Here is a 27,489-nt window from a genome sequence, read left to right as displayed (position 1 = left end):
GTTTCATAGTCTAATGACAAGATTATTAGTCTTGTCATAAGACTATGAAACCAATAGATGGCGCTGTTCATCTTGTTGGGGTGCTAGTAAGTGGAGCACCCTGCTCAACAGAGTCCACACACTGTGTAGCACTCAGCCTATAATAGCCTACACTAACACTGAGGTGTATATCGGATTGCTGCTATCATTCACACATCTTCTAGCACTTTATCTGCAGTAATATAAGCTTTCTAGGATGAATCTGAGGACTATTGCACTGCTTGTAATGACTCATGAACAGTGCCATCTATTGGTTTCATAGTCTTATGGCAAGATAGATGGCGGTGTTCATGAGTATTGTAGATCGCGGTGCGTAGACTCTGTGGAGCAAGGTGCCCCACTTAGTAGCTCCCCAACAAGATGAACAGCGCTATCTATTGGTTTCATAGTCTAATAGTCTTGTCATAAGACTATGAAACCAATAGATGGCGCTGTTCATGACTCATGAACAGCGCCATCTATTGGTTTCATAGTTTTATGACAAGACTATGAATCCAATAGATGGTGCTGTTCATGAGTAGTGTAGATCGCAAATTTTCCATGCAAATGGTTTTTCAGCTGAAAAACAAGGCAGATTCTGCTCATTTGGATGTCTTTCCCAAGTCCAAGATGCATCAAGCCATAATATTAATGCTGTTTCCAAACCATTTTGATGGGGTTTCCTTCCATTTCTAACCTTTTTTTGTGAACCAGACACCCTCTCTTCTTCAGAGCAGGGGGTGCCTGGTTTGATGCTCGGGTCTCCAATTGACTTTCATTGTATGAAATTGTACTCGAGCACCCGCAGTATTCGGCCGAGCACTGCAATGTGCCGAGCATAGTAATGCTCCAGCCGAACAGCAGTTCGGCCTAGCATGCTCGCTCAACACTAATGCACATAAATATCCTGATACCTATTGTAAAGCACAGAATACCCAATATAAAACAACTCCTTGCTACCCAACCTAGGGTACATTCTCCATGGTATTTATGATTTAACTAATGTGAGTTTGGATAGCTCATCAAAATGAAAACTTACCTACATGAATGTGAAGTATTCCAGTATTTTAATATTCATGGTCTATCCTCAGGATGGGCCATCAATATCTGGGGTCCGACACCCTGCACCCCCCACCAATCTGCTGCATCAGAGTATCTTCATCACAGAAACTACACAGCTCTGTCTACTGTATAATGAATGGAGCTGGTAACCGCAGTGGTGATCACACTAAAGTAGATGGAAGCAGCACTGCAGTTACAGGCTCCCTTCACTATACAATGTACAATAGTCATGTAGATCCTGCGCTGGCGCTGCTCTGGAACAGGTGATCTATGGGGGATGCCGGGTTTCGAATCCCTGACGATCAGATAATGATGGCTTATTCTGAGGATTGGCCATCAATATTAAAATCCCGGACAACCCCTTTAAGCAAAGTAGGTGTTTAAATGAGTTGTCAAATAAGCTTATTTAGTGTATAATGAAGTTATATGACTTTCTAATATAATTGTAATCTTGCTATGAATTCACTCATTAGTAAGGATGTAAAATAGTTATTTGTGGAGTAACACGAGACCTACAGCAACCATGAGGCAGCGGCAGCCGTACAGAGTTGGCTGCAGCCCAGACAACCTCCTTCAAATTAGGGCTGAAACGATTGCTCGATTGAATTTTTAGCATCGAAGTTTTGTCTGTGTCATGTGACCACGGAGCGGGAGTGAAGCGCTTGTTATTACTCTCCACTCCATGGCCATCCGCAGGCCTGTACTGGGCTGCACTGTATCCTCACACATCGTCAGGTCATAGTGCACATAAGCGCACACTGTGACCCGGCGCTGTGTGACGTCAGGACGGCAGTGCAGCGTGCAGAGAAGATGGAGGAGCTGTGGAGTGGTGCCCCTACAGAAAAGGTAAGTACTGGCGCTGGGGACATGGCTAGGAGGGGGAGATGGTGGCACTGGGGGAAAGCTGGTTGAACTGGGGGGCAGTTGGTGGCACTGGGGGGGCAAGCTGGTGGCACTGGGGGGGGCAGCTGATGGCACTGAGGGGGCAGCTTATGGTACCAAGGCGGCAGCTGATGACATTGCGGGGAGCCTGATTGCACTGTATGGCAGCTGGTGGCAATGAGGGGGGGCAGCTGATGACACTGAGGGGGCAGCTTATGATACCGAGGCGGCAGCTGATGGCACTGGGGGAGCATGATGGCACTGGAGGGGCAGCTGGTGGCACTGGGGAGGAAGCTGGTGGCACTGGGAGGTAACTGATGGCACTGAGGGGGCAGCTGATGGCACTGAGGGGGAAGCTAATGGGACTGGGGGGGAAGCTGGTGACGCTGGGGGAAAGCTGATGGCACTGGGTGGCAGCTGATGGCACTGGGGTGGCACTAGGGGGCAGCTGGTGGCACTGAGGGGATAGCTGATTGCACTGGGGGAGAAGCTGATGGCCTTGGGGGGGAAGCTGATGGCACTGGGGGGATGATGAGTTTTTATAAAGAAAAACGTTCTTTGAATTAGTTTTTTGTTATTAGAGTACTCGATTAATCGATAGAATATTCGATTACATTAATACTTTAACCGCCTCCGGACCGCCTAACGCAGGATTGCGTTCCGGAGGCGGTCGATTCATTCCTCCTTGATGCGCCGGCGCGTAATCTCACGAGACGCGAGATTTCCTGTGAACGCGCGCTCACAGGAACAGGAGGTAAACGAGTGGATCTACAGCCTGCGATCATTCGCTGGCAGGCTGTAGATGCGATTTTTTTAACCCCAAAGAGGTATATTAGACGCTGTTTTGATAGCGTCTAATATACCTGCTACCTGGTCCTCTGGTGGTCCCTTTTGCTTGGATCGACCACCAGAGGACACAGTCAGCTCTGTAAGTAGCACCAAACACCACTACACTACACCCCCCCCCCCCTCTTGTCACTTATTAACCCCTTATTAGAATTTGGGCCCCTTTGCGCACCTAGGCTGCAAAAAAGTGTCACACGTGGTATCGCCGTACTCAGGAGAAGTAGGGCAATGTGTTTTGGGGTGTATTTTTAGATACACCCATGCTGGGTGAGAGAAATATCTCTCTAAATGTCAACTTTTCCCATTTTTTTATACAAAGTTGTCACGCTTTAGGTCCCCTAAAATGCCAGGGCAGTATAAATACCCCACAAGTGACCCCATTTTGGAAAGTAGACACCCCAAGGTATTTCGTGAGGGGCATGGCGAGTTCATGTAAAAAAAATTGTCACAAGTTAGTGGAATATGAGACTTTGTAAGAAAAAAAAAAAAAAACATTTTCCGCTAACTTGTGCCAAAAAAAAAAAATATTCTAGGAACTCGCCATGCCCCTCTCGGAATACCTTGGGGTGTCTTCTTTCCAAAATGGGGTCACTTGTGGGGTATTTATACTGCCCTGGCATTTTAGGGGACCTAAAGCGTGAGAAGTAATTTGGAATCCAAATGCGTAAAAAATGCCCTGTGAAATCCTAAAGGTGCTCTTTAGAATTTGGGCCCCTTTGCGCACCTAGGCTGCAAAAAAGTGTCACACATGTGGTATCGCCGTACTCAGGAGAAGTTGGGAAATGTGTTTTGGGGTGTCTTTTTACATATACCCATGCTGGGTGAGAGAAATATCTCTCTAAAATGACAACTTTGTATAAAAAAATGGGAAAAGTTGACTTTTAGAGAGATATTTCTCTCACCCAGCATGGGTATATGTAAAAATACACCCCAAAACACATTGACCTACTTCTTCTGAGTACGGCGATACCACATGTGTGACACTTTTTTGCAGCCTAGGTGCCCAAAGGGGCCCATATTCTAAAGAGCACCTTTAGGATTTCACAGCGCATTTTTTAGGCATTTGGATTCCAGACTTCTTCTCACGCTTTAGGTCCCCTAAAATGCCAGGGCAGTATAAAAACCCCACAAGTGACCCCATTTTGGAAAGAAGACACTCCAAGGTATTTCGTGATGGGCATAGTGAGTTCATGGAAGTTTTTATTTTTTGCCACAAGTTAGTGGAATATGAGACTTTGTAAGAAAAAAAAAATAATCATCATATTCCGCTAACTTGTGACAAAAAATAAAAACTTCTATGAACTCACTATGCCCATCAGCGAATACCTTAGGGTGTCTACTTTCTGAAATGGGGTCATTTGTGGGGTGTTTCTACTATCTGGGCATTGTAGAACCTCAGGAAACATGACAGGTGCTCAGAAAGTCAGAGCTGCTTCAAAATGCGGAAATTCACATTTTTGTACCATAGTTTCTAAACGCTATAACTTTTGCGCAAACCAATAAATATACACTTATTGCATTTTTTTGAATCAAAGACATGTAGAACAATAAATTTAGATAAAAATTTATATAGAAATGTAGTTTTATTTGAAACATTTTACAACTGAAAGTGAAAAATTTCATTTTTTTGCAAAAAATTTGGTCAATTTCGATTAATAACAAAAAATGTCAGAAGCAATGAAATACCACCAAATGAAAGCTCTATTAGTGAGAAGAAAAGCAGGTAAAATTCATTTGGGTGGTAAGTTGTATGACCGCGCAATAAACCGTGAAAGTAGTGTAGTGCAGAATTGTAAAAAGTGGTCTGGTCATTAAAGGGTTTCTGTCACCCCATTAAACCGTTTTTTTTTTCTTCTTTAATAATAATCCCTATAGTGCGATCTCATGATACATAATCAAATTAATAATTTTGGTTCAGTACATGTTGCTAAAAAACGATTTTTCAAATATGCTAATTACCTTGCTACCAGCAAGTAGGGCAGACGAGCACTGCAGCCAGCCACTCAGAGCCTGCGGCTCCATACAGCGCTTGGCAGGCTCTGAGTGGCTGGCTGCAGTGCTCGTCTTATGAGGAGGTTGAGCGAAGTGCGCGCATGCGCACTTCGCTCAATGAGGCTGATTCTAAATGTCCGCACGGGCGCATCAGGCACAGGCCTGTGCGCACGCGCGGGATCTTTGAAAAGGAGGACGGGGCACTGAGCGAGAGCCGGAGGCGGATTTCTTTACATTCAGGCGGCGCTGAAAGGATCAGGGGAGGAGCTGGGCACCAACGGCGGCGGCGGCGGGCGGCAGCTTCAGACCTTCAGAAACGCCCTGGGCACCTTATCCACAAGATTGACAGGTTAGATAAAAGGTATTTTTATCAAAACGAGACGGCGAATTTATGTTATAACAACACCTTTGTAATCACAAGGGCGCCATGGAGAGAACAATACTTTTAAAAGGGGGGGTTAGAAAGTGGTGACAGAGTCCCTTTAAGTTTTATAACCTGCTTGTCCGGTCACCAATCTGCCCAAGGGGCGGCGTTTCATCTGAAAATGCGCCCAGCCAGCCGCTCCCAACTGCCGTCTGCAGCCCCGCCCAGCTCATCAATATTCACTTTGCTGGGCGGCGGCTACAACTCTCCAGACTCAAGATTCTGCGCACAGCCCATTCGATCCTCTGGGCACGTCCTCCGTCCAATCTTCAGCGCATGCGCCCGGCCGGGGTCACATCGCGCCTGCGTACAGAGCGCTGCAGCCCCTGCTTTATGCGCATGCGCCGGGCACTTGAGTCGGGAGAGTTGTAGCCGCCGCCCAGCGAAGTGAATATTGATGAGCTGGGCGGGGCTTCAGACGGCAGTTGGGAGAGGCTGGCTGGGCGCATTTTCAGATGAAACGCCGCCCCTTGGGCAGATTTGGGACCGGACAAGCAGGTTATAAAACTTAATATTTCGGTATTTATAAGGTGGACAGGGGGGATACTTAGATGATTTTAATAGACTTTATAAGACCTGTACTGACATATATATGCCTAAATATGCTAATTGGGCCTCTCAGTGTCCCTTTAAGCTAGGGGAGTTGAGGTGGTTAAAGGGGTTGTCCGGGTTCAGCTCTGGACATACCTCCATTTTCATCCCGGCAGCCCCCTTGACAGGAGCATCGGAGTAGTTCAAGGCTCTGGTGCTCTCCTTTGCCCTGCGCTAAATTGCGCAGGGCAAAGGCATTCTTTGGAGATCCGGTGACGTACAGGGCTCTCCATGGGGCTGCCAGGAAGACCGGTGACGTCACCGGCACTGATGGGCGGGATTTAGCGCTGCCCTAGCCAGTAAAACAACTAGGGCAGCGCTAAAGCCTGCCCATCAGAGCCAGTGACATCACCGAACACACTGCCAAGTGGAAGTTTCCGCCAGGCAGTGTGTTATTGTAAATAAAACATTGCTTGCCGCGCAGGGCAAGGGAGCGCATCCAAGCATGAGATGCTCCGATGCTAGCCTCAGGGGGGCTGCCTGGGTGAAAATAAGGGTATGTCCGGGTTCAGCTCTGAACCCGAACAACCCCTTTAAATGGACAATCAATTTTTGTAAGGAGGAATAAGCTGATCACCGAGAGTATTGCTGCTGTCACCTGTGATAGCAATGATCTGTTGTAATGTGCTGAGGGGTTAATGACGCATTAGGTGAAATCAGTAGTCTGGCCATGTCATACTAAGGCCTCTTGCACACGACCGTGTGTCCCCCTTGGCCGTAGTGCAGCCCGAATACGTCGGGTCCGCAATACACGGGACACCGGCCGTGTGCATTCCGCATCACGGATGGGACCCAATCACTTCAATGGGTCCGCAAATCCGGAGATGCAGTGCAGAAAGGAACGGAACCACGGAACGGAAGCACTACGGAGTGCTTTCGTGGGGTTCCGTTCCTTGCTTCCGTTCTGCAATAAGATAGAACTTGTCCTATCTTTTCATGGAATGGATGAATCGCGCACCCATTCAAGTAAATGGGGTCGCAATCCGCATGCGGCTGGCCCACGGTTGGTGTCCGTGCATTGCGGACCACAATTTGCGGTCCGCAGCAAGGGCACAGGCAGCACACGTTTGTATGCAAGAGGCCTAACAGTAGGTGAGCAGAGTTTTCCAGAAAGGGACTCTTTTTGTAACTGCTGTTCACAGATAGGCCTCATGCACACGACCGTTGTGTCATTCCATGTCCGTTGTTCTGTTTTTCGTTATTTTCTGCGGACCCATTGACTTTCAATGGGTCCATTGAAAACTCGGCTAATGCACCGTTTGTCATCCGCGTCCGTGATCCGTGGTTCCAGTTCGTCAAAAAAATATAACCTGTCCTATTTTTTTCACGGAAAACGGTTCGCGGACCCATTCAAGTCAATGGGACCGTGAAAAACACACAAGATTGTCATCCGCGTCCGCGCGTCCGCGCCCGTTTTTTTCCTATCATTTGCATGGCAAACTTGACTTAGACTTTTTTTTACTTTCCTTCATGTCTGGTGATCCTCCAAAAATAAAGGAAGACACGACACACGGAAACAAAAACACGGATCATGGAACAACGGAAGCCCATTTTGCGGAACGAAACACAACAACGGTCGTGTGCATGAGGCCATAAGGGATCATTCACACACAACAGATTTTGTTGCAGAATTTTCAGTGATTAAAAGTTAGTTCTATTCACCTAAATGAGGCTTGCAGATCCATGTGCTTTACACCTAATTCAAATGAATGGAACTGATTTTCAGTTGCTGAAAATTCTGCAACAAGATCTTCCGCGTATGAAAAAAAAATGAAAAATAAAATTCTGACACCCACCTGGGTGAGGAGAGAGGGTGGGTGGGGCAATTTAATATTTTCTTTCTTTCTTTCTCTCCCTCTCTCTGCCCCTACAGAGGTCAATCTCCTGATGGCCATCATGATGGATGCAAGAAAACGGAACTACCGGTAAGGCTACATTCCCCCTTGCGGTAGCAGGGTCCAGCAGGTTGCTCCGGAGGGGGAACAGCCTGCTGGATCCGTGCTAATGCTAGGCCACCATGCTGCTGGAAGTCTGCTCTGGCCCCATTCACTATAATGAGGGCGGGCTGGAGGTCTAGCAAACAAGGAACAACCTGCCTGACCCTGCTACCGCAAGTGTGAAAGTAGCCTGAGTCTAATTTAGTTTTTTTTTTGTTTTTTTATACATCACCATATTCTGATCCCCAAAATGTTTTTTTATAGTTATATCTACTGAGCTGTGTGGAGGCTAGTTTTTTGCAGGACGATCTGTCTTTTTTATTGACACTATTCTAGGCTCAAAGTGTCTCACTCTAGTCAGCAAATTAATCCATACCCCCTGAGCAAAGGGTATCTCTTGCCGGTGCCCAAAAAAAAAACAAAAAAACTTTAGTCTGGAAAAATATTATAAAGACCCCATGTTGTAGGTGGGTCCAAATTAGAAAACGGTAGGTAGGGTCAACAAAAGTAGTCGGGGACAGTAAACCATTAGCCATGATAACACTTCTGATAGCAAGAAACTGCGCGTGTAAAATCTGTATCAGAAATTGGCATGCTCCAAATTTAAAATGTCCACTTTGCTAACTCCGCTGCATTGACTTAATTGGATGGAAGAATTTCCTCCGGCTACTCACAACTAACCCGTACCCTTCAATAACCACACCGACACCATCTTGCTTTGGTGAAAATGACCATGACGGCCGAACTTTATTATTCACACATAATAATAATAACAATAATAATAACAACAGGCACTTTAAAACAACCTTCAACGTTATGACCCACTGCACCGTAACAAGGATCCTGGAGGGCATCCCAAACAAGCGGTATCTTCCTTAACCGTCTCACCTTATACTTCAAGCTTACCCTTGGCCGCACTCACCAACCCAAGGGCACCAAATCCTTGAAGTATACAAGTATCTCCTCCTGTAGGCCTTTTAGCCCAAACAGGAGCCCCATCCTCGGCATTCACAAACCACATGAGATGCAGGCTCCAACATGTCCCGCATCTCTTAACCATTGTATTGCTCCCCAGGATCCCATATCAATCAGCCCCTTCCAACAGTAAGCAAATAAACAAAGCTGCAGGGTGGGAGGGTGGGAAACACACTTGCTCTACACTAACACTGACCAAAGCCCCTCCCTCCAACAACATATACTGCCCGCCAATCTGCTAAATCCTCCCCTTCCTTTCTTAAACCAACCCCTAGCCACACTTCCTCACATTAACCCCTTACTATCCTGCGGTCTTCCCCCTAAGTCAATCCGCACTCCACTATGGCTACGCCTCATTCCGTTGCTATTATTACATACGAGGTGGATGTGATTTGAAATAGTCTGATCCACACATTGCAGAAAGTTTGCTCAGTCAAATCTGCAGATTGTAAATGACATTAGTAGGCCGTAGTTTTCTGCCACAGATTTCACCCACTTCAGTGCAACGGGGTGTGCACCATCCAAACTGATCTTTTTGCCTCAGGAAGCGGTAGGACTGCATGGGGTGGACATTTAGCCCCCAGCCCTGCACTCCTACATCCTGCTCAGCCTTGCATACATTTGGTGTCAGAGAGTCAGAGACCAGGCCAGATTAAACAAGAGTCTCTCTTTATTGTGTGCAGGATTAAAGTTCTAGTACATCCAGCAGTAGTTTGTATAAAATGCAACATCCTCACAGATGTTCCAGCATGAGCTAAGCAGATGAATATGTCATTGGCCCTCAGATTACTTTGGCTAAAATATCTACTATAGGGATCACTGGCTAAGAGCTGTGCTCTAGCAACTGTGGCTGTAGTGTCCGCTATTCTAGGGTACGTAGGTTGTCTTAACTTGTTATCCATCTGCAGCAGCAGCGTCTGGATCGCCTTAATCTGGGTTACTTTGCTATCTGTCTCTCTCTGTAGCCATGCAATTCCTTCCCTTTTAGCGCTTGCTTGTATCTCCTGGAGCTCGTGGAGGTGACGTAACGGTTATTTGGTCAGTTATTTCCATCAGTTATTGTGAGCCAAAACTGGGTGCAGGTCAAAAACACAGAACAGGTGAATATCTTTCCATTGTACCTTTTTCTCTGAGTAGGCTTCACTTCTGCTTTTGGATCACAATAACTGATGGAAATAACTGACCAAATAACTGACGTGTGAACTTGGCCTTAGGGTACTTTCACACTAGCGTTTTTCCTTTCCGGTGTTGAGTTCCATCACAGGAGCTCAATACCGGAAAAAAATGATCAGTTTTATCCTAATGCATTCTGAATGGAGAGGATTCCGATCAGTATGCATCATGATGCATCAGTTCAGTGCCTCTTACGTTATTTGACCGGAGAAATACCGCAGCATGCTGCAGTTTTCTCTCCGGCCACAACTCCTGAACACTTGCAGGAATGCCGGATCCGGCATTAATTTTCATTGAAATGTATTAGTGCCGGATCCGGCATTAAGTGTTCCGGCAAAACCGATCCGGTTTTTCGGTCTGTGCATGCGCAGACTTTTAAAAATGCAAAAAAATAAAAATAAAATACTGGATCCGCTTTTCCAGATGACACTGGAGAGACGGATGCATTATTTCAATGCAATTCAATCCACATCCAGATCCGTCTGACAAATGCCATCCGTTTGCATCAGGATTGCTGGATCCAGCAGGCAGTTCCGGTGACGGAAACTGCCCGCCGGAATCCTCTGCCGCAAGTGTGAAAGTACCCTTACAGAAAGTAAAGAGCAGAATCTTAAAATGTGATCATATGATGAGACCAGCGAGATCCAGCCCTGAGCACGTGTTTAGGCTACTTTCACACTAGTGTTTTGGCTTTCCGTTTGTGAGATTCGTTCATGGCTCTAACAAGTGGTCCAAAATGGATCCATTTTGCCCTAATTCAATGTGAATGGAAAAGGATCCGCTCAGAATGCATCCGTTTGCCTCCGTTCAGTCACCATTCTGCTCTGGAGGCGGACACCAAAACGCTGCCTGAAGCATTTTTCTGTCCGCCATGTGGTGCGGAGCAAGACGGATCCGTCCTGGTACACAATGTAAGTCAATGGGGACGGACCCGTTTTCTCTGACACAACAGAAAACGGATCCGTCCCCCATTGACTTTCATTGGTGATCAAGACGGATCCATCATGACGGATGCATGCGGTTGTGTTATTGTAACGGAAGCGTTTCTGCTGATCCATGACGGATCCACAAAAAACGCTAATGTGAAGGTAGCCTAAGTCAGTGGAAATAAAACCAGGCACACAACGATATAAGGGGGGAATGGAGAATTTTATTTAATTTATAATCTTATTAATGATGGGACTGAAGTTTTGGTGTAAATTGCAAATCAAAGTCGAGGATAAGTTACATCCATTGACTTTTATTGATTCAGGGGAAGGCGAAAAAACCCCCTGTAGGGGGAAAAATTCCTTCCCGACTCCGCTTAGGGCAGTCAGACGATTTCCCTGGATCAGATATTATTAATCCAGAGGAAGGCGAAAAAACCTCACTGAGCCTCAGCCATCAGCTTGTAATGAGGAAAGATTCCTTCCCGACTCCATGCATGGCAGTCAGATTAGTCCCAGAATCAATTACTAAATAATCTGTCCGCAAGGGGTTGGCCAAATTGTACTTTGAATTAAGTGAATGGCTGAATTGGGGGGAGGGCAACTGTGTTGATCCAGAAGAAGGAGAGAAAAAACCCCTTTATGACATCTGCCAATCTGTCCTAATCTAAGGGGAAAAACACTCCTTCCAGACTGCAAATAAAGCAGTGGGAAAATAGTCCCTGGATCAAATGCCCGTACACATCCATCATCCAGTGGGATCGGCTCCAGGATCAGTGTCCTCTGTCGTCAAATGTCTTCAAGATGTTTTCCTTCAGTCCAATCGCAGGGAGGGCTTCCAGGATCCAGTCTATACTTACCTGTTGTCTTCATACTGTGGTATATATGATAGGAAGAATCAATACAGATACCATATAATGTGGTATAATATACAAAGATTTTGTGCTACATATGAAGATTAGGGATTTTACACAATTGTTTAATGCTCATAAAATTTGAGCTTCACATTTGGAGCAGCTTAAAGGGTTTCTATCACTTCATATGACATAATTAACTGGCAGACACTAGCGATCTGCTAGTGTCTGCTCTGGCCAACCATCCTACTATAATCACTTGTGGGGCAGCGGTTTTGCTAAAAAACTAACTTTTATAAATATGCTAATGAGCCTCTAGGTGCTATGTGGGCGTCATTAGCACCTAGAGGCTCCGTCTACCTTCATACACAGCGGCCGCCCAGCAGGTCCCTCCAGCCCGCCCATGTCCTCCTCCGTGTGACGCAGCGGCCGAATTCTCGCGCATGCGCCGTGCGCGGCTGTATTCGGCGCATTAGAGATGTCTGAGCTCGGAGCTGTCAGACATTCAATGCGCATGCGCCGAATACAGCCGCGCATGCGCATTGAATGTCTGACCGCTCCGAGCTCAGACATCTCTAATGCGCCGAATACAGCCGCGCACGGCGCATGCGCGAGAATTCGGCCGCTGCGTCACACGGAGGAGGACATGGGCGGGCTGGAGGGACGTGCTGGGCGGCCGCTGTGTATGAAGGTAGACGGAGCCTCTAGGTGCTAATGACGCCCACATAGCACCTAGAGGCTCATTAGCATATTTATAAAAGTTAGTTTTTTAGCAAAACCGTTGCCCCACAAGTGATTATAGTAGGATGGTTGGCCAGAGCAGACACTAGCAGATCGCTAGTGTCTGCCAGCTAATTATGTCATATGAAGTGATAGAAACCCTTTAAATCTTGAATCATTAGGTAATTTATACAACTGTATAGGAACACTGCTTATTTCCATCTATATACCTGGATCTGTTCTTCTGTCCATCCATTCATCTTCTCCAGGGGCTCAGGAGGACATCTTGCTCTGGTGACATTAGAGCTGGTGGAGGGTTTACTGGGTGACAAATGATAACCCTCTGAAAATGGCTTGATGTTTCAGTGGCAATCGTCGCTTCTTGGCGGCTGCCTCCATTTTGTCCAGGTTGAATTGTTTGGAACAGCGTTGAGGTATAGATGGCTACAAGAAAAAGAAATAGATATAAATGAGGATATGGTCATCACAATTGGTGACAGACCTCATATGAAGCTTATGCTGGTAGTATTTCCACATGTAATATGATTACCTTATGTACTCATCCCCCACCATAATAAGATATATTTTTCTGTAGGAGTATAAAGCATATTAAATGCCAAATTAGGGTAGTGGCCTGCACTCATTACAGGGGTCTGCCTCCAACCAGCTCCATTCAAGAATTATTTGTTACAAATATAATTATGACTTTACCTTCCAAAATACATTCAAGGTGCAAACTACTGAAAACACATAAAAACTCTGTATGCTGACATGCATTACTGGAGTTGGAGTTTAGTGGCCCAATCCCCAAACCCCCATGTCCTGTGACAACTGCTACTGCTTGATGGCTCTGCCCCCTCCTTCTTACCTGCCAACATGTCCCCCTATCAAGCCCCTGACATTGAGAATCATATACAGTGTATGAAGAGTATCTAGAGCACGGTAGACTTTCTGTTTATGTACTTACTACAGGGATGTGTGGTGGTGGCATCTGAAGGGCTTCCACAGAGACCCAGTCAATATGCTGGAAGAAATGATGGCCTCGGATGTTACCATGGACTCCTAAGCGCTTGGCAGGATCTCTCTGGAGGAGCTGAAAATGAGAAATGTAATGATAACTTAGTGACTATAACGACCTTTGAACACAATGACCAATCACATTCCAGATCGTACATTTTCAGGGGAAAGCTGGGAAATGAAATCTCCACTTTTCTCTTGCGCAAGTTTTGATAAATTTGCCCTAATGTTTAGGCCTCATGCACACGACCGTTGTGTGCATCCGTGGCCGTTGTGCCGTTTTCCTTTTTTTTTCGCGGACCCATTGACTTTTATCCGTGATCCGTGTTTCCTGTCCGTCAAAAAAAAATGACCTGTCCTATTTTTTTGACGGACAACAGTTCACGGACCCATTCAAGTCAATGGGTCCGTGAAAGAACACGGATGCACACAAGATTGGCATCCGCGTCCGTGATCCGTGGCCGTAGGTTACTTTCATACAGACGGATCCGAAGAGCCGTCTGCATAAAAGCTTTTTCAAAGATGAGTTTTCACTTCGTCAAAACTCATATCCGACAGTATATTCTAACACAGAGGCGTTCCCATAGTGATGGGGACGCTTCTAGTTAGAATATACTACGAACTGTGTACATGACTGACCCCTGCTGCCTGGCAGCACCCGATCTCTTACAGGGGGCTGTGATCCGCACAATTAACCCCTTAGGTGCTGCACCTGAGGGGTTAATTGTGCATATCATAGCCCCCTATAAGAGATCAGGGGCTGCCAGGCAGCAGGGGGCAGACCCCCTCCCTTCCCAGTTTGAATATCATTGGTGGCCAGTGTGCGCCCCCCCCCGCCCACCCCTCCCTCTATTGTAATATCATTGGTGGCCAGTGTGGGCCTCCGTCGGCCCACCCTCCCTCCCTTTATTGTAATATCATTGGTGGCCAGTGTGCGGCCCCCCCTCTATTGTATTAATATCATTGGTGGCCAGTGTGCGGCCTCCCCTCTCCCCCCCCTGATCATTGGTGGCAGCGGAGAGTTCCGATCGGAGTCCCAGTTTAATCGCTGGGGCTCCGATCGGTAACCATGGCAACCAGGACGCTACTGCAGGCCTGGTTGCCATGGTTACTTAGCAATATTACAATATTAGAAGCATCATACTTACCTGCTGCGGTGTCTGTGACCGGCTGGGAGCTCCTCCTACTGGTAAGTGACAGATCATTAAGCAATGCGCCGCACAGACCTGTCACTTACCAGTAGGAGGAGCTCCCGGCCGGTCACAGACAGTGCAGCAGGTAAGTATGATGCTTCTAATATTGTAATATTGCTAAGTAACCATGGCAACCAGGCCTGCAGTAGCGTCCTGGTTGCCATGGTTACCGATCAGAGGCCCAGCGATTAAACTGGGACTCCGATCGGAACTCTCCGCTGCCACCAATGATCGGGCAGGGGGGGGGGGAGAGGGGAGGCCGCACACTGGCCACCAATGATATTACAATAGAGGGGGGGGGGCCGACGGAGACCGCACACTGGCCACCAATGATATTACAATAAAGGGAGGGAGGGGGGACCGGGGGAGGCCGCACACTGGCCACCAATGATATTACAATAGAGGGGGGGGGAAGGCGCACGCTGGCCACCAATAATATTACAATAAAGGGAGGGAGGGGGGGACGACGGAAGCCGCACACTGGCCACCAATGATATTACAATAGAGGGGGGGCCGGGGGGGCCGCACACTGGCCACCAATGATATTAAAACTGGGGAGGGAGGGGGGTCTGCCCCCTGCTGCCTGGCAGCCCCTGATCTCTTACAGGGGGCTATGATATGCACAATTAACCCCTCAGGTGCAGCACCTAAGGGGTTAATTGTGCGGATCACAGCCCCCTGTAAGAGATCGGGTGCTGCCAGGCAGCAGGGGGCAGTCATGTACACAGTTCGTAGTATATTCTAACTAGAAGCGTCCCCATCACTGTGGGAACGCCTCTGTGTTAGAATATACTGTCGGATATGAGTTTCACGATCTAACTCATATCCGACAGTATATTCTAACATAGAGGCGTTCCCATGGTGATGGGGACGCTTCAAGTTAAAATATACCATCGGATTGGAGAAAACTCAGATCCTATGGTATATTAACTCCTGACTTTACATTGAAAGTCAATGGGGGACGGATCCGTTTGAAATTGCACCATATTGTGTCAACGTCAAACGGATCCGTCCCCATTGACTTACATTGTAATTCAGGACGGATCCGTTTGGCTCCGCACGGCCAGGCGGACACCAAAACAACTTTTTTTTCATGTCCGTGGATCCTCCAAAAATCAAGGAAGACCCACGGACGAAAAAACGGTCACGGATCACGGACCAACGGAACCCCGTTTTGCGGACCGTGCATGAGGCCTTATTCTGTCTGAATGCTGGACTTAGGCTGTAGTTTCAGCAATGGGAGATTTTAGAAATCTGTGGCTGCTTGTTACATAAGCTCAGAGGGGTGGACTAAGTATGTAGACTTGTCCTCAGTGCATGAACTACCAGACTCTTACTTTAAAGGAAAACTCATATTCCAACTATCCAGTAGGTAAATTATTCCCAAAAATGTTACGATGGGAGAACGACTATAATGTCTGCCTCAGTGCTGGTAAAAATGGCAGCTCATGCTGCTCCTATTTAACCAGGCTCCAGGCCAGGACTCTTGTCATAGATTGTGCTATTACTAAGTCTGTGCTGGATCTGGTAAGGTTGTGGGTCCAGAGGTGACTCCTTAGCATCCTCTGTTGTGTAGACCAGTATTGTAACCTTGTATACTACAGAAGTGCTGGTTGTGTATTGTTACCCAGCGAGCAGCACCTCTGAGCGGGGACCTCTCCTAAACACTACAGTGGTGAGTACTAGTGAAGGAGATCATGGTGCTCTATGGAGTATTGTAGGGGGAGATGTCTTCTATCACAGGTTGTCATGTAACATTGTATAAAATACAGTAGTGTTATGCAGTAACATACTGACCTCTTTAATGATGTCTTCAGCGCTGGAGTGTGTGGTGTTAAATTGTGTAGGATCGTACGTACACTTACTGGTAATCATTTCATTTAAGATGACACCAAATGAATACCAGTCCACTCCAACGCCATACTCCTCCTTAGCCAGCATCTGCCAGGAAGGAGAGAAGATTAGTACACAGCTCTTACCCACATTGTAGGTGCTAAGGTTTCTGCCATTGCCAACATATCATAGAATGGAGTCACTCAAGGTGTTTAGCTGAATGATGACAAGATGTTCTGCCTCCATCCAGCAGCAGATAAACTGCAACCACAAAGTCATCTTTTGTAGACTCGGTGTAACCAAGTGTTACATGGGGGTTCATTTATTTGAATGAGCATATTCTAATATTAGGTTTCTCCACAAGCACCCACTGCAGTGGAAATGAATGGTCACCCCGAGCTTCCCCTGGCAATAACAGCTGATCCCTGAGATCAGTAGATGGCATGAAGGTAATTAAAGAGGTCATTTCATGGGTCCAGAAAAAGTCAGACTTCCACCAATATGATGCTCATGCTTATCCTAAGGATGAATGATCAATATTCTGGACCCCTTCAATACAAATGGATCAGTGAAAATGATGTAAACTCCCCTTTTTCTCACCTCAGGAGCCACATAGCCTTCTGTTCCAGCATATTCGGTGGCTGTGCGGTCTCCAAGCATGTTCTCAAGTGCGAGACCGAAATCCGTGATCTTAATATGGCCCGTCTCAGCCACCAGGATGTTCTCGGGCTTGAGGTCTCTGTGGATGATGCCCTTAGAATGGAGATATTGTATGCCACACACGAGCTCAGCGGCATAGAATCTGTCAGAAAAGTAAATGAATGAATATAATGCGAGGATAACACAGAAGACTCTTAGACTTTCTTACCAGTCACCAGAATAAGAGACAATAATGTTTCTTATAACTGTCAAATAATGAGGCAGTGCAGGGGCGTAGCTATAGGGGGTGCAGAGGTAGCAGTCGCTACCGGGCCCAGGAGTCTGAGGGGGCCCAAAGACCCTTGTGCCACATAAGACACTGGCATTATAGAAAGTGCATACTGGTCAACTTACACCTCTGGCTGGAGGGAAGGGGTTAGGTTAAGAATTTGGCATGAGGGGGTGCCCTTTAAATGTTTGCCTCAGGCAGCAGGAAGGATTTGTGCTCCCCTGCCCCTTGCCAACAAGCACTGAGGGACGGGGGCCCAAGCTGAACTCTTGCACCAGGACCCATGAGCTTTTAGCTACGCCCCTGGGGCAGTGTCTTATGGAAAGGGCTGCATGGTGGCTTAAAATCACATGGACTTCTGTTCCAGGGTTTTAAAGAGCAACCAGTCCTAGTCATGTTCTAGAATGTGTCGCTTATGGCCATTAATAACTATTCCCGGAGGGCCCCTTTAATACCTAGGAATATGATTAAGGCTTCTACAGACTGGGGAGATATCAGAAAAAAAGATCACAAAGATGTGATTTCTGGAGGAACGTTTCCTCTCTGTCTTCAAGTCTTCTTTTGGGGGAACAGATCTCATCAGTGTGATGTGCATGAGGCCGGACACTGGATCTAATATTTCATGTCATTTTCTAACCGTTTAGCTGAGGTTCTTATTTAACCATACCTTGCACTGGGGATGTCAAGCCGCCCCTTCATGTTTAGGAACTGATCAAAGTCCCCGCAGCTCATGTATTCCAGACCAAGTAGAACAAGCATCTGTGACATAGAAGACACCATTACCAAACCATCAGAACATCTACACATGAACTATATGGAATCTAGCAGTGGCATCTGTCATCTTTAAAGGGATATTCCAGTGTCAATAAGTAAAGTTTATTATTTGCATATAGTGAAAGATTCTACAATTTTACAATCTTTCTGTATGAAATTCTCAGTTATTAGGATCTCTGCTTGCAGTTACTGAATGGGAACCGTCATTAGTTTCCTCCCAGCTGCTATAAATCTGTCCTGGTCCTGTGATGGAGATATGGTGCATAGCACTTGACACAGATCTGATAACTGCACTTTATTGAGCCAAGTGTCTGTGTGTCCATAACATGGGGAGGATAGGTTTTTAGCCACTGGAGGTAAACAATGAAGTAATACAGTGTTTATGGATATGCTGAGTTGTGTATGTAATATGCTCCTCGAGGATTGGGCATGTGTACTGTATTTGTACAATGTCATAATCCTAAAAGGTAAAAAAAAAAATACCTAAAAAATGAAATAATACAGCAGAAGAAGCATGGCAGGACAATGCAGAGCAAAGACAGGAGACACTTGGGTAGGTACATTTAATAAGGTGATCATATGCGCCATTGCTTTCTATGGTCAGCAGATGACACACTGACTAAATCTATTAACCCTCTCTACGCTAGACCACAAAATAAGTGACCTCGACCAGGGAAGGTTAAATAAGTGGAAAATGTTATTTTCTAATTTTCTGTAATTCAAACCTGGGGGCGTCTTATAGTCCACAAATAAAGTAAATTAGAAAATGATATAACCTGCCATCATAGAATAAATAACCTTTATTTGCTCCTTTAAAGAGGATCTTTCACCACTCCTGACATGCCTGAATTGCTAGCAGTCTGCAGTAAGGGTACAGAGGAGTGGTAACCAGTTGGGGGGTGTACCTGCACAGACTCACTCTATCCAATCAGTGCTGCCATTTTCAGACTGTAAGTAAATGGAGCAGTGGTCATGTATGCAAACTACTGCTTCATTCATATGGGGACTCAGGGACCTCCATTCTTCTGATCACTGGGGGTCCCTGCAGTCCTACCCGACCCCTTTCTCTCACATGGCTGGTCGCTCTGAGAGGTGCTGCAGTGAAGGGGCCTAAGTTCTCCACCAAGTGCTGCTGCCCCCTTTTCTGCTGATTGGGTTACGAGTGGAGACATTTGACAAAAGTGAAGTTGTCAGAAGTGTACCTTGGTCTGGAATGCTGTCACGGAACCATGAACCAGACGTACAACAAGAGATAAGTGAAAATAAGAAGGCTTTATTGAAAATCAAGCTATAAAGCAAAAGTCCAAACGGATGGTGAAACCGAAGCAGAGTCCTTGCGTAGCCAGAGGTCAGGAAACCAGAAGGGTAGTCAGACGAAGCCAGGATCAAGAACCAGCAGGGTAGTCAGACGAAGCCAGGATCAGGAACCAGCAGGGTAGTCAGACGAAGCCAGGATCAGGAACCAGAAGCAGCAGCAGTCTTAGAAGCATGTGAACACAGGAGGACCAAGCAAGGAACTGACGCCACAGACCTCCTATATATATGAGCTAGGCATCCAGCTCCTCCCAGTGGGAAGGAGGAGCCGCAGGGTGGAAGGCTACAAGAAACCCAGAAACCAAGATGGCCGCCAGCACATGTCAAACGAAGGAGAACAGCAAGAAGGTAAGACCATGACAGTACCTCCCCCTCAAGGGCCCCTCCTCCGCGGAGCAAAAAACGGTTTCTGAGGGAAGCGTGCGTGGAAGGCTCGGAGCAAGGCAGGAGCATGGACATCTGCGGAGGGAACCCAGGAACGCTCCTCTGGACCATAACCACGCCAATGGACCAAAAACTGCACCCGACCGCGGACCAGGCGTGAGTCCAGGATATTGCTCACCTCATACTCCTCATGATTGCCCACTTGGACCGGACGAGGCCGAGGAACCGAGGAAGTGAAACGATTACACACCAGTGGCTTCAACAGGGAGACATGAAACACGTTGGAGATCCGCATGCCAGGAGGAAGCGCAAGGGCATAGGCTACCGGGTTTACCCTGCGAAGCACTCGGAAGGGACCAACAAAGCGAGGAGCCAGCTTGGGAGTGGGCACTCGAAGGTTGAGGTTGCCGGTGGACAACCATACACGGTCTCCGACCTGGTAGGAAGGAGCAGGCGCTCGTCTGCGATCAGCCTAGAGTTTCTGGCGCTGCGCAGAGGCCTCAAGGGACTTCTGGATCTGTACCCAAGAAGCACGTAGGACGGAAAGGTGATCCTCCACAGCAGGAATATCCTGGGGAGAGAATACCTCCGGTAACACGGCAGGTTGGAACCCATAATTGGCCAAGAAGGGAGACGTCCCAGAGGAAGAGTTCACCGCCGTGTTCCTGGCAAACTCAGCCCAAGGCAGGAGGTCAACCCAATTGTCTTGGTGATCGGAGACATAGCAACGAAGGAATTGCTCCAAGGCCTGATTGGATCGTTCTGCGGCCCCATTGGACTGAGGGTGGTAGGCCGAGGAGAAGGAGAGATGAATCCCCAACTGGGAGCAAAAGGCGTGCCAGAACCTGGACACAAACTGACTCCCCCGATCCGACACAATCTCCTTGGGCAAACCGTGCAACCGGAAGACCTCCCTGGCAAAAATCGTGGCCAACTCTTGTGCAGAGGGTAACTTCTTGAGAGGAACACAGTGGCACATTTTGGAAAACCGATCCACAATCATGAGAATGACCGTATGGCCTCGGGATGCAGGGAGGTCCACAATGAAATCCATCCCCAGGTGTGACCATGGGCGCTCCCCGGTAGCTATGGGTTGCAGAAGCCCCAACGGAAGGTGCCGAGGGGACTTACTCTGGGCACAAACGGAGCATGCCGCTACATATGCGGCGATGTCGGAACGTAGGGAAGGCCACCAGAACAGACGTGAAACAGCCCAGGACAGCTGATTCTTTCCAGGATGCCCCGCGGTCTTGGAGTTATGGTAGGTTCGCAACAACCGAGTGCGCAACTCCTCAGGCACAAAACATCTGCCGTTGGGTCTCCCAGAGGGAGCACCAGATTGAGCCGCCAAAATCTGCTCACCCAGAGGAGAGGTCAGGCTGGTGCGAATGGCGGCCAAGATCTGATTCGGAGGTATGACCGAGGTCGGAATCGACTCCTCCCTGGACAGCTCGGAGTACTGCCGTGATAAGGCATCCGCCCTGATGTTCTTGGAACCGGGTAGGTAGGAGACCACGTAATTAAAACGTGACAAGAACAGAGCCCATCTGGCCTGACGTGGTGTCAATCTCTTGGCCTCAGAAAGGTAGGTCAGATTCTTGTGGTCCGTCAGGATGAGAACCGGAACCACCGAACCCTCGAGCAAGTGCCTCCATTCTTTGAGAGCCTGCACGATGGCCAATAACTCCCTGTCACCAATCTGATAGTTGCACTCCGCGGGAAACAGTTTCCGGGAGTAAAACCCACAAGGAAGCAGAGGACCCTCTGGTGTTCTACGCTGAGACAGGAGGGCGCCTACTCCCGTCTCAGACGCGTCCACCTCGAGGACAAAGGGCAACCCAGGGTTGGGATGCGACAGAATCGGAGCCGACACAAAGGCGGACTTTAGGGCCTCAAAAGCTCGGATGGCCTCGAGCGGCCAGACCTGGGAATTACTGCCCTTCCTGGTTAGATCCGTGAGAGGCTTGGCCAGCATGGAAAAGTCCCTGATGAACTTCCGATAATAATTGGCGAAGCCCAAAAAGCGCTGCAGGGAACGAAGACCACTGGGCTGGGGCCACTGTAAGACAGCCGAAACCTTCTCAGGATCCATGGAGAACCCCTCAGCGGAAATGATGTACCCTAAGAAGGTTACCTGGGATCGGTGAAATTCGCATTTCTCAAGCTTACCGAACAGCTTGTTCTCTCGTAACCGTTGCAACACACGTCTGACATCCAGAATGTGGGCCTCCATGGATTCAGAATATACCAAGATGTCATCCAAATAGACCACCACACACTGCTGCAACAGGTCACGGAAAACATCGTTGATGAATTCCTGAAAGACTGCGGGCGCATTGCACAACCCAAAGGGCATAACCAAGGATTCATAATGACCGGTCCTGGTGTTAAACGCGGTCTTCCACTCATCGCCCGCCTTGATCCTTACCAGGTTATATGCCGCCCTCAGGTCGAGTTTGGTAAAGACCGTGGCCCCTTTAAGGCGATCGAACAGCTCGGAAATCAAGGGTATCGGGTAAGCGTTCTTGATCGTGATGCGATTGAGACCCCTGTAATCGATGCAAGGCCTCAACTCACCGCCCTTCTTTTTCACAAAGAAAAATCCAGCCCCTGCCGGGGACGAGGATTTGCGAATGTGTCCGCGTGAAAGCGCCTCCCTCACGTACTCCTCCATGGCCTCATTCTCCGCTACCGACAGTGGATAGACCTTGCCACGAGGAGGAACGGCACCAGATTGTAACTCTATGGCACAATCGTATGGGCGGTGCGGAGGTAGGGCAACCGCACGCACCTTATCGAATACATCCCGGTACTCCTCGTATTCAGGAGGCAACAGAGAGTCCGAGGAAGTACACAGCAACCTGGCAGACCCATGGATGCAACTAGCCCCACACTGCGGTGACCACGAGAGGATCTCGGCCGATCTCCAATCGAAAGTCGGATTATGCTTCTGGAGCCAGGGGTACCCCAAGACCACCGAGTAGTGTGGAGACGAAATAACCTGGAGGCAGACCGACTCTCTGTGAACGGCACCAATGGCTATCCCCACTGGAAGGGTCTCATGAGTCACGTGTGGCGGCAGAAGGGGTCTGCCGTCTATCGCCTCAAGAGCCAGTGGGGAACCTCGAGCTTGCAGAGGACACCGAGCCCCCGACCCAGGAGAGGACAACAGTGATCAGTGGTTTGTCAACACGGGAAACCGGGGACGAGGAGACTCCACCCAAGATCTGCCCCCGACAGGATCTCAGGTACGAGCGTTTCCCGGACGGTTCGGACATGCCAAGCGAAAATGCCCACCGAGACCACAGTACATGCATCGGCCCTCGCGTCTCCGGAGTGCCCTCTCCCCCTCAGACAGGCGAGCAAACCCCAGCTGCATGGGTTCACCCCCAAACAAGTCATCCCCAGGAGGCGTGGGAGGAGAGGGAGGCATGGGTGGGATAGCAAACGTAGGCGCCAATCTGTTAGAAGACCTCCGCAGGCTCTCCTTAAAGGAAGGTCTCTCCCTGAGTCTGGTGTCAATCAAAATCAGGAAAGAAATAAGAGCCTCGAGCTCCACTGGTAGGTCCTTAGCTGCAACCTCATCCTTCAAGGCATCCGAGAGACCATGAGAGAAAGCAGCGACCAGAGCCTCATTATTCCAGCCCACCTCTGCTGCCAGGGTACGAAACTCAATGGCGTATTCGGCTACGGATCGTGAACCCTGTCTGATGGACATAAGGAGCTTCGCAGCAGAGGCAGCACGAGCCGGCACATCGAATACCTTCCGAAGAGAAGCAACGAAACCGGAAAACTCGGCAACCACCGGATCGTTGTTCTCCCATAAAGGGCTGGCCCAGGCCAAGGCCTTGTCTGCGAGCAGCGAGATCAAGAAGCCCACCTTTGATCTCTCAGTAGGAAAGGCATGTGGCAGCAACTCGAAATAAATGCCCACCTGGTTAAGGAAACCTCGGCACTGAGTTGGCTCCCCCCCAAAGCGCTGTGGAAGAGGGGCAGAACCGGTCATACCCCGAAACACCGCAGGCGCAACAACAGGTGTCGGTGTAGACTCTGGCGCAACAACCGGAGCGGCAGTAGGAGCGAAATGAGCCGTGCGTTCAAGCAGGGTTTGCAACGCCACAGCGAACCGACCCAACAGGTGATCCTGCTGATCAAGTCTGGCAACCAGCGTGGGTAGCGAGGATGGCCCTGTACCGTCAGAATTCATGGCTTGGTCCTAATGTCACGGAACCATGAACCAGACGTACAACAAGAGATAAGTGAAAATAAGAAGGCTTTATTGAAAATCAAGCTATAAAGCAAAAGTCCAAACGGATGGTGAAACCGAAGCAGAGTCCTTGCGTAGCCAGAGGTCAGGAAACCAGAAGGGTAGTCAGACGAAGCGAGGATCAGGAACCAGCAGGGTAGTCAGACGAAGCCAGGATCAGGAACCAGCAGGGTAGTCAGACGAAGCCAGGATCAGGAACCAGAAGCAGCAGCAGTCTTAGAAGCATGTGAACACAGGAGGACCAAGCAAGGAACTGACGCCACAGACCTCCTATATATATGAGCTAGGCATCCAGGTCCTCCCAGTGGGAAGGAGGAGCCTCAGGGTGGAAGGCTACAAGAAACCCAGAAACCAAGATGGCCGCCAGCACATGTCAAACGAAGGAGAACAGCAAGAAGGTAAGACCATGACAAATGCAAAGTCTGCGTGGACAAGGAAGGGGCTCCCAGATGCCAGCTGTAAGACTCGGTGCTCCACCAACACATCCGCGTCATCGCAGTTGGCAAGCATGGCTCTCTTGCTGATGATCTTAACAGCATACTTCTGATGGTTAGAAGTATCCTCCGCCAAGACGACCTTACCATAACTTCCCTGCCCGAGCACATGATGGAAAATTAATCTCTCCCTGATGGTATTGGAGATTGTGCTTCTAGAGCAGGTTGGCCGAACACCGCTGTCCTCGACTAGGGGGAAAATAATATAAAGACATGTGAAAGGATATTCCCATATTAGGCTTTTATACCATATTGATTGGCTTGGTTCTTTCTGTTATTCTGATAGACGATAGCTGCCAACAATCCCGAATTTGTATAGCCAAGAACAGAGCTTGGCTATCTCCAGCAGTCCCATAGACTCTGAATGGTGATCGGTGAGGGTCTATACTGTTCTATTTGAAGGGGTATTCCCATCTGAGACAATGAGACACCTTTGGGACCCACACCTATATCGAGAACGAGCTGGGAAAGTGGTGGCTGGAGGACCCCAGATTTCCACTGGGTCCAGCCACCACCAAGCGCTGTCCCAATAGTAGTGAATGGGAGCGCACCCGTTTGCGCAGCCACTGCTCCCATTCATTTCTATGAGGCCGAGCTATTTCAATGGGGCTATTATGTTCAATCTGTGAATACATTCTAGAAGTTAGCAAGTGGGAGCTGGAATGCAGTAGAGGGAGTTGGAACAGTGTATCAGGGAGCAGGTACCAATGCTTCCCTCCACAGGTCAGCTGGGAAGGGCTGCCCAAAAGCCTTTGAAAGCTGGATAACACCTTTAACCCCTTAGTGACCACCCAGACATGTTTTTTACAGCGGTCACTAAGGGGCCATGGGCTGGAGCGCCGCCTTTTTATGGCAGCACTTCAGCCCAAGTGAGAGCTTAAATCAATCGCTGGAGCTCCATGCCCGCAGCTACCGGAGGTAGCTAACAGCTTGGGGCAGTGATCAGAGACCCTGACAAGAGCTCTCTGATCACGTGATCGCTGTGATACACTGTATCACGGCGATAACTGAAAATGCCGGCAGCAGAGAAAATGCCGGCAGAACATGTCATAATTTTATTCCGGCCTCCTCTCGGCATGTTTGCTGTGCTGCCACTGGAACTTCGGCTTGCCCCCATTATAGTCAATAGGGATGGAGCGTAACTCCGGCGGCACGTGTGCACTAGCGGCAGCAAGGATCCGGCAGGCTGTTCACCCACCAGAACAGCCTGCCGGAGAAATCTGCCGCTAGTGTGAAACCCGCCTAAGGACTTTATTAAGATTTTTTTTTTTTTTGTGGACACCCCCCATTACTGTTCCTACAGAAGGTTCTGGACACTGTCCTTTTATATATTGTGTAGGTGACTGGTTGAATATCTGCATAGCGGTTTCTACCTTGCCAGGCAGGGGCCTGTTATGGTGCACCGCGTCACTTAGTACGTTCGTTTCTCAAATAGGGATTGATGGGACTAAAGAGACGTTGTACGACCAGTCACTGTCTTTGAATGCCAGCTTGTCATTATAGCCCTATCTGTGTTATTGTATCTTGTGAACAAACTGGAATTTGCAACATAGATGGAGACATTTTGCTCCGTTTTCTTAAATTTGTTGCCTTTTACTACAGGTCAGTTTTTTTCCTTTTTTTTCAGTTTGGCGAGACATAGTCATATGTACAGGCAAATGCCTTTTTAGAAATCTGCCTCCCTTATAAGAGCACAGCTTTACCTTTACTTCTCATCTGTATGTGCCACAAAGATAAGAATGTGGCGGATTTCTAAGACATTAGCAGGGTTACCCATCTAAATATATTTTTTCTCCAATTTCCTGTGAAAATTCTATTAACAATTTGAATAAAACCATATATACTCATTATTTCATTCTATAATAATTTTGCACTCAGCATGCTTACTACACCACTAGATGCATGCTTTAAAGGGAATCTGTCACCTGCTTTTACCATTTTAAGCTGTCACCATTGCTATGTTCACTAAAGTACCGTATTTTTCGTTTTATAAGACTCACTTTTTTTCCCTCCAAAGTGGAGGGAAAAAGTTAGTGCGTCTTATAAAACGAATGTGGCCCAAATGTGTAACTTAATGCAGCTCAGGAGCTCTCACTAACTGCTCCTGAGCTGCCATAAAACAATGGGAGAACAGGTGGGAGGACGGACAGGAGAATGGGCGGGCAGCACTCACGGTACCCTTCAGTGAAGCCGCCAGCCCGTGCATACATTGCGGCACTAAGCAGCGGGCTGGCAGTTTCACTGATGACCAAGTGCTGCGCCCGATCTCCTCCATGTAAGCTAGTCCTGGAGCGTCCGGACCGCTACCGTAACTGTCTGCAGGCTGGCGGCATCTCTGTATGCCATATAGTGCCGCCAGCCTGTGTGGTACAGCGCCGCCCCTCAAGCCCCCCCCTTCCCCTGTATCCAAGTACAGATCCAGACCCCCCTTCCCCCCAGGCATGCAGTTTCTCCTATCCCCCTGGGCAGTTTCTACTTACCCCAACTCTACTTGTCCGGTGCTGATTGGTGGTGAGTCCTGCTCCCCCTTCCTCCACCAATCAGCTACCGGAACACTGTTCAGTGCCACATGACACCCCCCCACCCCCCCCACCCCCCCATAGATTGCATCCTAAGTCCCAAGGTGAGGACATCTTAAGGCAATTTATGGTACCTTAATTAAAAACTGTGTGCCAAATATGACTATAACCCCCATCATCCATAGAAATCCACCCATATACTGCAGTATATGGGTGAATTCCTATGGATGTGGGGGGTTATAGTCATATTTAAAATAAACACTGTTCTGCAATAGTCATGTGTCTATATTAAATATGACTATAACCCCCCTCATCCATATAAATCCACCCATGTACTGCAAAATATGGGTGGATTCCTATGGATGA

The 27,489-nt window shown here is 48.2% G+C and overlaps 1 protein-coding gene across 1 annotated transcript; it reads right to left on the bottom strand.

The window, feature by feature from the left end:
- Positions 1-11,040: 11,040 nt before the first annotated feature.
- On the bottom strand, positions 11,041-26,814 carry LOC120985845 (protein kinase C delta type-like). Its single transcript, XM_040414034.1, has 8 exons — positions 26,778-26,814; positions 24,516-24,793; positions 18,039-18,130; positions 17,044-17,245; positions 16,408-16,551; positions 13,368-13,493; positions 12,631-12,844; positions 11,041-11,700 (listed from the first exon to the last, which is right to left on the bottom strand). Exons 1-7 carry the CDS (start codon positions 26,812-26,814, stop codon positions 12,719-12,721), a joined length of 1,005 nt encoding a protein of 334 aa, XP_040269968.1. The 3' UTR covers positions 11,041-11,700; positions 12,631-12,718.
- Positions 26,815-27,489: the final 675 nt, after the last annotated feature.

This window comes from Bufo bufo, chromosome 1 (genome assembly GCF_905171765.1).
Source record: "Bufo bufo chromosome 1, aBufBuf1.1, whole genome shotgun sequence".
In the NCBI taxonomy this organism is placed as follows: domain Eukaryota; kingdom Metazoa; phylum Chordata; class Amphibia; order Anura; family Bufonidae; genus Bufo; species Bufo bufo.
This window is presented reverse-complemented; position numbering and strand designations above follow the sequence as displayed.

What these genes read in the sequence shown, in the direction of transcription:
- LOC120985845 (XM_040414034.1), bottom strand. Translation starts at nt 26,814, where the DNA reads ATGTATGCACGGGCTGGCGGCTTCACTGAAGGGTACC. An exon ending in CGGCTTCACTGAAGGGTACC is followed by an intron (nt 24,794 to 26,777) that starts GTGAGTGCTGCC and finishes TTTTCCCCCTAG; the next exon opens with TCGAGGACAGCGGTGTTCGG. An exon ending in CTTGACATCCCCAGTGCAAG is followed by an intron (nt 17,246 to 18,038) that starts GTATGGTTAAAT and finishes CTTTTCTGACAG; the next exon opens with ATTCTATGCCGCTGAGCTCG.